Source organism: Poromitra crassiceps (assembly GCF_964638095.1).
Source record: "Poromitra crassiceps genome assembly, chromosome: 6".
NCBI classification, from domain to species: Eukaryota; Metazoa; Chordata; class Actinopteri; order Beryciformes; family Melamphaidae; genus Poromitra; species Poromitra crassiceps.
This window is the reverse complement of record NC_139627.1, coordinates 30,184,065-30,198,951: the sequence shown is the minus strand read 5'-3', so window position 1 is coordinate 30,198,951 and position 14,887 is coordinate 30,184,065. Positions and strand designations below refer to the sequence as shown.

Below are 14,887 nucleotides of genomic sequence, written 5' to 3'. Positions count from 1 at the left end.
GTTCCTGCCTTCTTCCAGTCTTGTTCATGTCTGCTGTTACCAGTTCAGACAGAGAGGAAGGGGTGGAACATGCTTTCTCTAGGCTCCTTATCTATCTATCTATCTCTGGTTTAAGCATGCTCTACTACTAGCACATTAGGTTGATTATGAATATCTGTCTTATTGTAGAGTCTAGACCATTTACAGCATCCACATCCACAAAGATGTTAGCGGCTAACACGTTAAAGAGTTAGCCAGTATTGAGTAATGGATGTTAATGAACTAACCATAGCCTTAGCCGCTAACACTGCAAACACCTTGAGTGCGCTGCCACCCATCCCCACCTCCCAACACTTAGTGATGGAGGAATGCGCCCCCACCCATCCCCAAAGCTCTTATTAGCACCTCCCAGACAGACAGCCCCCCCTACTGCCATCCTGCCTTGCCCACCAGCCAGCCTTCCTGTGTCTGTGGCAGCGCCCGCTTAGTGTTTGAACCCAGCGGGGCGGCCTGGTGCACGGGCACCGCAAGCGCTTGCAGTCGCCGCTAACAGGCCTGCTTTATTAGCCTTACACCACAGCCACCTGCGGAGCCACAGCCGCGCTTAGCATTAGCTTAGCGCCGCCGACACACCACAGACTAATGACATTCCTCGGAGAGACAGTAGCCTGCCATGATTTTTTGGCTAGGAGTGCTAGCTTTCAATACGTCTTGCACATGTGGGTATAATTACTGAGAATGTGTGTCTGCTCTTTCTATATAACACAATGCATATTTGGTAATACCAGGCTTAAAAAAAAAGAATTGGACCACAGACGCTTTTTAAATGAAATTAGGGAAAGGGAGAAAAAAGTAACTAAAACATATAAAAATATGCACTCCCTTCAATTAAGGTTAAAGTTTACAGGAAGTGAATTGCCCTCAGCTTAACCTCGTGCACATGTGTACACACACACACATACACACACACACACACATACACACACACACACACACACACACACACACACACACACACACACTCATGCTAGCTGGTCCTCTGAGGAGCCTCCACAGCTCTATGACAGCATTCCACCTGCACCAACAACTGGAGTAGAAGTCCACAGAATCTCAGAAACCTACAGTATTCCTCTCTGTCTCTCCATCTCTCTCACTCTTTCTCTTTCTCTCTCTCCCTGTGTCTATCTGTCTCTCCCTTCACCCCCCCTCTCTCTTTTACACCTATATACAGTATATGATGCAGGCTGTGTTAATGGGCGTCCTCTAGCCAACTGAGGTAGTTGTTTCTAGAATAATCTCCTGGCCGGCTGCTAATCCACTGCAGCTGACTCAACATCATTAGGCCAGCGCACCTCGCTCTACATCAGCCTCAACATCTATCTAATGTCCCCACACTGTAGCACTGGACCCCCAAAAACAGCCTCAACATCTATCTAATGTCCCCACACTGTAACACTGGACCCCCAAAAACAGCCTCAACATCTATCTAATGTCCCCACACTGTAGCACTGGACCCCCAAATACAGCCTCAACATCTATCTAATGTCCCCACACTGTAGCACTGGACCCCCAAAAACAGACTCAACATCTATCTAATGTCCCCACACTGTAGCACTGGACCCCCAAATACAGCCTCAACATCTATCTAATGTCCCCACACTGTAGCACTGGACCCCCAAATACAGACTCAACATCTATCTAATGTCCCCACACTGTAGCACTGGACCCCCAAAAACAGACTCAACATCTATCTAATGTCCCCACACTGTAGCACTGGACCCCCGAATACAGCCTCAACATCTATCTAATGTCCCCACACTGTAGCACTGGACCCCCAAATACAGACTCAACATCTATCTAATGTCCCCACACTGTAGCAGTGGACCCCCAAAAACAGACTCAACATCTATCTAATGTCCCCACACTGTAGCACTGGACCCCCAAAAACAGCCTCAACATCTATCTAATGTCCCCACACTGTAGCACTGGACCCCCAAAAACAGACTCAACATCTATCTAATGTCCCCACACTGTAGCACTGGACCCCCAAAAACAGACTCAACATCTATCTAATGTCCCCACACTGTAGGACTGGACCCCCAAAAACAGACTCAACATCTATCTAATGTCCCCACACTGTAGCACTGGACCCCCGAATACAGCCTCAACATCTATCTAATGTCCCCACACTGTAGCACTGGACCCCCAAATACAGACTCAACATCTATCTAATGTCCCCACACTGTAGCAGTGGACCCCCAAAAACAGACTTAACATCTATCTAATGTCCCCACACTGTAGCACTGGACCCCCAAAAACAGACTCAACATCTATCTAATGTCCCCACACTGTAGCACTGGACCCCCAAAAACAGACTCAACGTCTATCTAATGTCCCCACACTGTAGCACTGGACCCCCAAAAACAGACTCAACATCTATCTAATGTCCCCACACTGTAGCACTGGACCCCCCAAAACAGACTCAACATCTATCTAATGTGCCCACACTGTAGCACTGGACCCCCGAATACAGCCTCAACATCTATCTAATGTCCCCACACTGTAGCACTGGACCCCCAAAATACAGGCTCAACATCTATCTATTGTCCCCACACTATAGCACTGGACCCCCAAATACAGACTCAACATCTATCTAATGTCCCCACACTATAGCACTGGACTAGCCTAGGTAAACCCAGCCACCACGTGACCTGCTCTCTCAGTTCCCAGTCACTATCTGAGAACAGGTCTGAGAGCAGGTCACGTGGGGGATGGGTTTACCCAGGCTAGCACTGGACCCCCAAATACAGACTCAACATCTATCTAATGTCCCCACACTGTAGCACTGGACCCCCAAAAACAGCCTCAACATCTATCTAATGTCCCCACACTGTAGCAGTGGACCCCCAAAAACAGCCTCAACATATATCTAATGTCCCCACACTGTAGCACTGGACCCCCAAAAACAGCCTCAACATATATGTAATGTCCCCACACTGTAGCAGTGGACCCCCAAAAACAGCCTCAACATATATCTAATGTCCCCGCACTGTAGCACTGGACCCCCAAATACAGACTCAACATCTATCTAATGTCCCCACACTGTAGCACTGGACCCCCAAATACAGACTTAACATCTATCTAATGTCCCCACACTGTAGCACTGGACCCCCAAAATACAGACTCAACATCTATCTATTGTCCCCACACTATAGCACTGGACCCCCAAATACAGACTCAACATCTATCTAATGTCCCCACACTGTAGCACTGGACCCCCAAAACAGCCTCAACATATATCTAATGTCCCCACACTGTAGCACTGGACCCCCAAAAACAGCCTCAACATATATCTAATGTCCCCACACTGTAGCAGTGGACCCCCAAAATACAGACTCAACATCTATCTAATGTCCCCACACTGTAGCACTGGACCCCCAAAAACAGCCTCAACATATATCTAATGTCCCCACACTGTCGCACTGGACCCCCAAAAACAGCCTCAACATCTCACCTCAACATTGCAAGTGCAGTCCAATATATACAATATATACACGAGTGGAGAAGTGTTCAGTAGGCATAAAATATAAATTTACATGAGTTTACAGTCCGTGTTAAATAGGCAGTGAATTTACAGTCCGAGTTAAATAGGCATTAAATTGAATATGAGTTACAGTCTAAGTGAAGTTAGCAAGAGTAATCTAATGGTATAGAGTTGTGGTAGAAGAAGCAGTGGTACTTGAAGTGATGAGGCTGTACTGTATACAGTATGAATGCCTTCACGCCTCTTCCGGGTTCAGCATGGATTTCATTCCCCATTCATTTTCCTGTAGATGTTTTGTAAAATCCTTATAAAAAGAGTTACTTGGTCAAACCAAGAGATTCAGCTATCTTCAGAATCACCAGAGACCATGGAACATTTCACTCTGACCAAAACAAACAAACTCTATTGTGGTGGGTTAAGATGAGGTGATGAGTGGGTTTTCTTTTGATTTGTTGTATTTTTAAAGCCAATCTGCAAACCAAGTTTCCCTTACAGGACAATGGAATTTGAATTTAACTGAACTGAATTTGACAAGGGGCTGGGGAGTTTAATATAGTGAGCATACTCTACGGATGTATTTTGTGTCTGCGTGTGTGTGTGTGTGTGTGTGTGTGTGTGTATTATTCTGGGTGTGTTTGTGCGTACAGTGGTACAGTGTCTGTGCGTGGGAGTGAATGTGTGAAAGAGAGGGAGATATCTCACCATCATCTGACCCCCCAGCCTGTCAAAGCCAAAACAATTACACATGAGTTGTGAGAGGATTCCAGGTCAGACAGAGCAGACTTGCACAGGGTCTGTGTGTGTGTGTGTGTGTGTGTGTGTGTGTGTGTGTGTGTGTGTGTGTGTGTGTGTGTGTGTGTGTGTGTGTGTGTGTGTGTGTGTGTGTGTGTGCGTGTGCGTGCGCGCGCTTGTTTGTGTGTGTGCATGCGGGCGCGAGTATGTGTGTGGTGTTCTGAGTTTGAAGGAGTTTTGTTTTCCTTGACAGAATGGTTTTGCCGTTGTCCGACCTCCGGGACACCACGCGGAGGAGAGCACGCCTATGTAAGTGACCCTTATTTAAAAAAGGAAGTTGACTAAGAATAAATTTGCGCTCACAACAGCAGTGTGGGGGAGTAGTCGCAGGGGGAAGGATGGGGGGCTTACACACAGGCACATCCTCACATCTAGCTGCTGCCCAGTTCTGCTGCGCTCATCTGTTGTTGGCCACTAAGAATTTAATGTCTTGTTTGTGTCAGGATTACAATAATGAGGCCATTGGTTTTCTCTCCCACTTTTCTCCCCTCTCTCTCTCTCTCTGTCTGTCTCTCTCTCTGTCTCTCTCTGTCTCTCTCTCTCTCTCTCTCTGTCTCTCTCTCTCTCTCTCTCTGTCTGTCTCTCTCTCTCTCTCTCTCTCTCTGTCTCTCTCTGTCTCTCTCTCTCTGTCTCTGTCTGTCTCTCTCTCTCTCTCTCTCTCTCTCTCTCTCTCTCTCTCTCTCTCCCTTTCTCCACCCTAGGGGTTTCTGTTACTTCAACTCGGTAGCCATTGCAGCCAAGGTCCTGCAGCAGAGGCTCAATGTTAGCAAGATCCTCATTGTGGATTGGGTGAGTTCCACACACAAAGCCAGCTAACTGGAGTGGAGTATAGCCACTTATTAAATACCGTAAATTCCGGACTATAAGCCGCACCGGTGTATAAGCCGCACCTGCAAAGTTGACTATTTTTTTCTTATATAAGCCGCACCGGACTATAAGCCGCGGGTGTTTTAATGTTTTTTTTTTTTTTTTTTTTTTTTTTTTTTTTTGTGTGTTTTAATGTTTAATTACCATATGTAAGGGTTCATGCACAGAGGGGATTGTCGGGAAAGAGATGGCTGTTTGAGGAAGCTCCCATTTATTAACATTTCAACAAAACAACATAACACAACACCACCTGTGTTGTTTTTTACAGTGCACACAGTGTCATACAGTGTGGTGAAAAGAGGGCAAGAGAGGAAATTAAAACTTATTATAGTTATATAGGATTTATAGTTAGAAAGAGTGCTAAAAAAGAGAGATTTTTTTTTTTTTTTTTTTTTTTTTTGAAAAAATCCATAGATAAGCCGCACCGTTATATAAGCCGCAGGGGCCAAAAAAGGCCAAAAAACGGGAAAAAAGGTGCGGCTTATAGTCCGGAATTTACGGTAAGCATGTGTCTGAGCATAATGGAGTATTCTTCCGACTGCTTGGGCATATGATGTATGCTACTGTCTTCCCTCCTATCAGCCTAATTGCCATTTAAAGGAGAACTTCACCAAAAAACAATGCTGATTTATTTTGCACATTATCTCACACACTGTAAACAGTTTTGTAGGGATTAATTTAGTTTGACAGTTATTGAGAGTTGATTTCAGTTAAGTTGTGGCCGAGTGATGTTATTTGTGCCTGAATGACACCACTGGTCACAACTTAACTCAAATCAGCTCTCAATAACTGTCAAACTATATGTGGGGTCACTATAGTCACCTCATCACCAGGAAACACTATGAATAATCAAATTAAAGATTCTTGGAAAGGGATGCTGTGCTTCATGCTAAGGTAAAGTACAGACGTTCTAGCAAATGTTTAAAAAAATACATTTGTCAGCTCAGCCACTGGTAAAATGTTTTTATTACTTGCGGGTTTTGTTCCCTTGGTGACTGTGTAACATCTCATTTTTGCTAACAATAGGCATTGTCACATTATGTTTTCATGATTTATTTATTTTTTACAGATTGTTTTTTTCTTCTCAGGGGGAGGTGTGTGTGTGTGTGTGTGTGTGTGTGTGTGTGTGTGTGTGTGTGTGTGTGTGTGTGTGTGTGTGTGTGTGTGTGCGTGCGTGCGTGTGTGTGCGTGCGTGCGTGCGAAATAAACCACACTCCATCCCAGGAATATGTGCCTCAGACCACTGAGTCCACACAACAGTCCAAAACAGTTATTGCATTGTTAGGACTGTACAACAGTCGCAACCCAGATATTTGTCATGGCGGGGAGACAGGGGCTTGAAAGTTATTTAGGTCAGACGCTGTCCCTTCTGTCTTTTAAAAGGCGAGACAAAAACATTTTTTAAAGAGGGCATGACGAACCCTTGCCTGTGTCCAGAAGGAGTGCCCTCCGGTGGCGTCCCGGGCCGATCACGGCCATCCCCCAAAGCCTTTGAAGAGCTTTTTCATTTCCTCTCTGTCTGTCACAGGAGACCTGTGGGGCAGCCAGCTAGCTCGCTGTCCTGCCACGGCACGGGGACACCAACCCTCCAGCCAACGGGACATTTTAAAGACTGGTGTATGAAAACATTCTTGGAATAAAGAGACTGAAGTCATTTAATTGCTGTCATGTGCCCAACTAAATGTGAATAACAATTGTTTTAAAGGTTTTTATTGAATCCTGCTGACCGTTTGAGTCATAGCAACAAAGACTAATTGGCGGTTTTGCAATGTTTTCCAGTAAGTCCCAATACAGGTGTTTGTTGATAATCCCAACCAATGCTAGAGCCACTTCTGACCATCAGGACTGGGTGGCTGTACTGAAGCAATTGGGGTTAATTGCAGTAATTGTTGAAGAAGGGGAGAGTGTTACACCTGTCCGTTTTGGCCAACCTGTCCCTTTTTGTCATTGCTAGGATGTTCACCATGGTAACGGCACCCAGCAGGCCTTCTACAGCGACCCCAACATCCTCTACCTGTCAGTGCATCGCTATGACGACGGAAACTTCTTCCCTGGTAGTGGAGCACCCGACGAGGTGAGGAAGCCGACCTACCTGTCTTTCTGCCTGTCTGTCTGACTGTCTCTGTTTATGATGGGATTGTACCATGTATTTTGTGTGGTTGTGGGTGGGTGTGTGTGTGCGTGCGTGTGTTGTTTGTTGTTAGGTGGGCAGTGGAGCAGGTTTGGGCTTCAATGTGAACATGGCATTTACTGGAGGACTGGAGCCTCCCATGGGTGACGCAGACTACCTGGCTGCATTCAGGTAAGATGCTGCTATCACATGCTAATTTATGCCTGGGGAACACTCTACACGATGCTCATCAATCGTCAGTACCGTCTGTGGACCGTTCACACTTAACAAGCGAGAGCCAAGCCAACGCTGACTTGCCTCTGATCTGGGCTGGTGTCGCAGAGCGCTAAGGGCTCGTAGCATCTAGTCTGAACTAGCCGTTAGAGAGAAGGTGTGACTGGAAGTGTCCCGGGTTTGATTCCTCACGACCCCAAGGAGGCATCTAATCCCTCTCAATTTACGTGTCCTCATCTTGGAGCTGCATCTCTGTTGTAACTGATGGCACATACACTGTATGCATTTTTTAGACATTTTAGAGAGTTAGCAATGTTTTATATATTGCTATGTTAAAGTACATACAATCTGGGAACCCAGAGTCTATCATCTGATGACTAATAACGCTCTGCGATAGACAGCTGATATTTCTGGGTTTCCGGTGTAGGGCGGATGTCTGCGCCAAGAGTTTCACTTCCATTGCTTACACTGTATAAACAGATAACTGCATTTGAGAAGTCGTCAGACTGTAGACGATGATTGAAGCAGAAGCCTTGCCGCGGACGTCCGTTTCTACCCTGGAAACCCTGAGATATCGTCCGTCTGTCCCAGAGAGTCTTAAGGCCCTTTTAGATTGGCCCAAAACACCACAAACTACCAGCTTATTCTTCAGTCTAAAAGTCACCAAACCGTTTAGTTTAGCCGATAGAGCGACCCTCGGCAGTCGTCAGACTGATAGACTCTGGGTTCCCAGATTGCAGCGCATAATAATCTCATGATGTGAGTAATCCAGGATATAGCAGCACTTTGATAATTCCCACTGTCATAGCCTTTCTGTGTAGTGAGAGTATGCAGTAATGTGTAGTAGTCTGGGCCGTTTAGTACAGTAGGCGAGGAGCTCCTCCTCATGCCAGGCCTGAATTCTATTAGGTCCAGTTTCTGGTGCTATATATAACCTCAAACACACACACACACACACACACACACACACACACACACACGCAAAACACACACTCATTGCTGGACATGCACACAGAGGTTCAAGCATGTCGCCCTACAAGCATGCAGGCACAGATATGTAGACATCACTCACACATATACTGTACAGTATATTGCCCTACCAACATATGGCAGGGAGCAGGTCTGGATTGGTTCCAGCCCTCTTTGAAGATGAGCCGGTGTGTGTGACCGTGTGTCCATCTGGCCTGAGCCAGACACATCAAACCAACAGGCCAGTGTCTGCTAGCCGCTTTCAGCACGCAAGCCCCCGGAAGCACACCTTAGCCCGTTAATGTACCCCAGACCCCTCCATGCTCTCTCGCTCCCCTACTCATCCTCCTCTCTCTACTCCTCTGATGTGCACGTGCAGCGCTGACATCCACATAAACTATGTCACACTTAGGACGTTATTTATGATCCAGTGCTGAAACCAATGCAATATGCCTCACACACAGATTGGTATACTGCATTATGCACTGTCTGTATCTAGACGCATAGCAAAGAGTATCATTCGCAATTTTAGCTAATACTTTTGACCGTTAAAGAGTACTGTATATAAAAAATGAATAACTGTGTACTGTATCATCATTGAACACTTGAAATGAATATATTGCAGACCCTCCTATAATAAAGAGTGGTTGATTAAATTCTGTTCAGAGCATGGAAAGCACCCAAATTACTCAACAAAATAATTGCTTGTACAAGCCTATAGGTATATTTCAGCATTTAGATGAGATAAGTTGCTTTGAATAAAGTTTATGACTTTAATGATTGCGTTGAGATTAGAATTGGCTGAGCTTGAAATCAACATCTGGTCTAACTAGGAGAGGCTGCCATTATAGGCTTTAATGTTCACACTTTCCTAAGTTTCAACCCATTATCTGAATTGTAACTGTTAAGTAAACTGTTGTCTATCTATGGTGACAGACAATAGCACTGGCATGGGCAATGCTTAAATAGCAGATGCAGCAAATGAGCTAGCCTTTCAGCTCAGCTCCATCTAGTAGCTGCCAACCATAAAGGCCTTGCAAAAGAGCAGTGGCTGCCAATTAACCAAGCACCCCTCCCTCCTCTGTCCCTGGGCTCCACAGATAACACACTGTCAAATAGCCTTTTTTTTGTTTAGATTGCCAATGCAAAGTTTATTTATGCCTTGACGGAATTTCATCAAATTTGCCTCAAACATCGACTTGGACTCAAGCATGAACTGATTAGATTTTGGTGGTCAAAGGTCAAGGTCACTGTGACCTCTCGAACGCCATTTTCAAGCTTGTTAACGCGATATCTCAGGAATGCCTTGACGGAGTTTCATCAAATTTGCCTCAAACATCGACTTGGACTCAAGGATGAACTGATTAGATTTTCGTGGTCAAAGGTCAAGGTCACTGTGACCTCATGAATGTCATTACCAAGTTCGTTAAAGCGATATCTCAAGAACGGCTTGATGGAATTTCTTCCAATTTGCCCCAAACGTCGACATGGGCACAAGGATGAATGGATTACATTTTGGTCGTCAAATGTCAAGGTCACTGTGACATCTCCAACGCCATTTTCAAGCTTGTTAACGCCATATCTCAGGAATGCCTTGACAGAATTTCATAAAATTTGTGTCAAACATTAACTTGCACTCAAGGATAAACTTATTAGACTTTGATGGTTAAAGGTCAAAGTTCAAGGTCACTGTGACCTCACACACCCAATTTCCAAGCTCTGTAACGCAACATCTCAGGAGCGCCTTGACGGAATTTCTTCCAATTTGCCTCAAATGGCGATTTGGACTCAAGAATGAACTAATGGCATAAATCTGCGGTGCAGTAGTTCTAGTTTTAGTTTAGATTGCCAATGCAAAGTTTATTTATATACATGTAGCACATTTAAAACAACCGCAGTTGACCAAAGTGCTTAACAGGTTGTAAGCAAATATAAAATAGACACAATTAAGAAAACAATAATTACAATAATCAGTACAATAAAGAAACAATCAGCATGGAAATGAACACAACTAGAGACCATCTTGCGATGGGATCACACCAGCCGCGAGACTTCAAACGAATGTGGGCCAGACCCGTAAAGTGTTTTTTTTTTGGGGGGGGGGGGGGGGTTGCTTGGGCCATGCCCGTTTTCAAACTCGACCTTGAAAGTACTCAGAACAGCTTCTGTGGTAGTTCCCGCTACAATACTGTTAGAGAATGGAATTTTAACCATTCTACATCCGCTAAATGTATATATAACAGCTGATATAGCCTAAACCAAATGAACTTGATTCCATTCTCTAACAAATACTATAGGTGACGCCAGGACCAGATTTAGCCTTGATGACACACACACACACACACACACACACACACACACACACACACACACAGACTCACAAGGTGAGAACAATACCAGCGCCACGCTGGTAATAAAGTGAAGTGGAGCCGAGGTGAGCGTTCAGCTTGAATTGAAAGCCACAGAGTAAAGATGAGTCTTTAGCAGCTGCTTCAAAGGTCTGTAAGGACAGCAGATGTGGACAGGTACATGTAAGCTCTTGCACAGATTAGGACTCAACAGATGTGGACAGGTGCATGCTTGCATATACACACACATCTGAGTGTACCTGCATGCAAATGTTATGTGTGCCGTGTTTGTATGTTATTATATTTATTTAAGTGGGTAAGCTATGATATCACTCTATCTTCCTGACATTATAGATAGTATTCGATCAGCGTCATCACCGTCGCTGCGGCCATATTGTTGACATAGCGCTGCAGCTCTCAACTAGTGACAGCCTATGTGAGAGCAGCGCTAATAGGAGGCTAGCCGCCGTTAGCATTACCTCTATCGTCTATTACCGTTCTTGTTGTGTTAGGATGGTGGCCTGCGTTATACATGGCTGTAGTAATAACAGCAATAAAGCCCCCGCAGTTTGTTTCTATGCTATCTCTACCGTCCGCAGATGTGAAGGGAACGAGACTGAGGATACATCAGCACAGGAGAGTTGTGGGGATAGTTAGGAGAGACAGGTGAAACTTTCTGCCAGCTCCTCACAGCAAAGTCTGTTCACCTCGTTTTTTATTTTGTTTATTACAGGCATTAATGGCAGCATACAAACAACAACCCTGTGGTTTTTATTGCCGTCATCACCATCGCTATTTTGTAATAGACCTTAACGCAACAGAAACGACAATAAGGCTGTTACTAGTCGTCAGCTGCAGCACTGTGCGGGCAGGATGGTATGTCAACAATATGACCGCGGTGACCGTGATGATGCTGATCGAATACTATCTATAGAGGAAGTCCAAGAACAAAGAGGAAAGGAGAATGGGAGTTTGGGTGTGTATCACCTCAGACCCCTGGGGCCGGAGCAGTATCTGAAGATGTATTGGCCCCACAGGTCAGCAGCAACCACAGCTCATAGATCTGCCACGCACAAAGATACACATGCACGCACGCACGCACGCACACACACACACACACACACACACACACACACACACACACACACACACACACACACACACACACAAATGCATATGCACACACACATACATACACATGTTCACAGTTGCACACAGCCCTTGCTCAAATACACATGCAAACAGAGACACACACACACACACACACACACACACATCAGTGTGCTTACACATAATGTAAGCACATGCAGACGGACACACGCACGGACGGACACACTGATACACACGCTCGCTCTCTTTCTCTTTCAACCCCACTGTTTGTTGTGGCCCTCTCTCTCTTTCTCTCTCTCTCTTTTGTGGGAGGGGATGCGTGCCTTGCGGCCAGCACCTTCCCATTCCTCCACTGGCCTGTGCCACGTTGCATTTGCAGGGGATCAAGCCTGAGCCTCCAGAAAGCACAGAGAAAAAAGATAAGAAAATTGGCCCTAATGAAAACCAGAAGCACCCCCCCCCCTCTCTCTCTCTCTCTCTCTCTCACTCACTCACTCACTCACTCTCTCTCTCTCTGTCTCCCCTCCTCCTTTCACTCCCTCTTTCGCCATGAACTTGGAAAGACGAGAGAGGAGGAGAATTAAAGTTAATTCAAACCAGCTCTCCGCAGTGCCAGATGACAGGGCTTTGAAGTGTAAGTGTGCGTGTGTATGAGTCTCTCTCTCTCTCTCTCTCTCTCTCTCTCTCTCTCTCTCTCTCTCTCCTCTACTTTTTTGTGAACGGAGAGGGAAAGCCTCAGAGCTCTGCAAGTTAACCTTTTGTTGGCTGCTTTGAGGAGCACTGCTCCCTATTAGGATCTATATTTTCTTCAAAAAGGGCCTCGCCACACCTTTCATTGTGTGGCTGAGGCTGTGTGGATGAATCTCAACCATGCTTGACTACCAGTGTGTCAGAGGCAGTGTTGGGGGTTGGACTCGTTACTCAAAAAAGTAATATATTACACATTACTTTAAAAAAAGCAATGCCTTATTTTACTTAAAGACACCCTAAAGTCATGTTTTAAGATAAAATACTCTATTTTGAATTATAATTTGTCTGATGGTTTTTCCCATAAAAAAATGTTAAATTATCTTGTTAAAATCCTTAAAATGATTTCCCCTCCTTCTGTCTCATTAAAAACAAAGCAACCAATCAGGGTTATCTAGAACATAACTAGCCAATCACAGCATACAAACAAGGGCAAGGGCTTTAACTGCTGAATACTGGACAGTGATTGGCTCCAGTATTCGTGATGTCACAAATCATGCTAATTGAAAATCGCCTTTTCAGTGGGCAGATAAACTTTCCACTTTCAGCAGATGATTGTGAAAACAGCCTTCTAGTGTCAAACTCTGCACAGACATCGTTCTGCACAGTGAGGCTCAAACATCCAACTGAAGGAACAAGAAGAAAAACTGATTTTTGTTACTTTAGAGTGTCTTTAATTACTCCCTGGATAGAGTCATTTGTTACACTACTTGTTGCATTACTTTTGCGTGACTCAACGCAAGATCACCTGAGATGTGAAGTAATGTGCATATCTCCACCCCTCAAAAGCTGTTGAGTCCTATGAAAGTTGGTGCTACAATGATTGGCCGGAGGGACGACTGCCTCTGATTGGCCTGAACCAACCAATTGTCACTCCTTATGCCTAAACCTAGTCTCATCGCCAGACCCATGAGAGTTCTTATGATGATACACTATGTTACTGCAGAGCTTTCTCTGGGTCTGGGACACTCCTCTCAGCCAGCTGGTTAGGGGAGGGAACCGTTCACTTGGCCATTGATTGGCCAGTGGTGGATTCAGCCTTCACTAATCATTAACGACTTTGCCTAAACTAGACTAGACTAGCCTAAACCTAACCAATCATCACTCCTCCCCGTCCCTCCCGCCCATCCATTCTAGCAATTAATGGCTTTTAAATCAGCTGATGTTATGTTGCGCAATCATGCATGAAAAAGCACCACACGTTTGATGTTTTTTTTTCATAATCCTGCAGATTCAATCCTGCTAATCCTGCTAATCCTGATAATTGAAGAATTTATGTAATGTAATGACAGTGTTTCATTTAGTAACTGCAATGTTATTACTGGATTTAGGAACCATAATGCCTTAAGGATGGGTTAAATGCAGAGGACAAATTTCACCGGCCACCGTCAGCATGTGTGTGTTTGTGGCCCTCCGTGCATGTGTTGATGTGTAACCGTGTGACAATAAAAAGACGGGCTTGTCTGTCTGAAATCGTGTTAAGCTGCGTTCACACCGACCTATTAAAGTTTTTCGCTGGCATCGAGTTTACATACAAAGTCAATGCAAACGAGCGATTGAGTGTATATTCGCCTGGGAGAAAAATCGCTGGGTGTCCGAGCGGCAGAGACGGAGCGATAGGGAGAAAATACGCTCGTCGCCCCAGATGAAATATCCCAACTCGAGCGAAAATACGCTGGCATCAGTCGCTCGCTGTTCAACGCTGATTGGCTGCCGTGTGAGAGCGAGTCAAGGATCACTCTGGCTTGGAACAAACCGCTGGTTTATTGTGTGGCAACAAACCGCATTGACAGGCTGACAGCTGACATTAAGTGAAGTCTGTCCTACCGGTATGGAGCTCGCATTAAGAGCACGCTGATAGGCTTTAGCTTGTAAACAATGACGGTGGCTCGTAGTGGACAAATATCATGACATTGCGTAACGTTATAGCCCCCACATGTCCGTCAATTCGTGTGCCTGTTGATGAGCGAATTAAACAGAGCGACAGAGCGATTCCAAAGGGTTGAATCAAGCGACAGAGCGAAAAATAAATATCTCGGTGTGAACACAGCTTTACACCACTCATTACAGACAGATGTGTTACCCCCAACACTGGTGAGAGGACTGAATGGACATAGTCCTAATTACAATGTAGCCTACATTTTTGATTGAAGTGTTTAAAAAAAATCTATCTTCCACTGACACCTT

The 14,887-nt window shown here is 45.1% G+C and overlaps 1 protein-coding gene across 1 annotated transcript in view; it reads left to right on the top strand.

Moving 5' to 3' along the window:
* The window catches only part of LOC310778945 (histone deacetylase 4-like), a gene marked incomplete at both ends in the record, with an annotated part of 250,667 nt that overhangs the window by 183,688 nt on the left and 52,092 nt on the right, over nt 1–14,887 (top strand). Inside the window, 4 exons of the mRNA XM_083639417.1 lie at nt 4,509–4,564; nt 5,017–5,104; nt 7,137–7,256; nt 7,387–7,484. Coding sequence (XP_083495543.1) covers nt 4,509–4,564; nt 5,017–5,104; nt 7,137–7,256; nt 7,387–7,484 — 362 coding nt within the window. The remainder of the gene's footprint in view (nt 1–4,508; nt 4,565–5,016; nt 5,105–7,136; nt 7,257–7,386; nt 7,485–14,887) is intronic.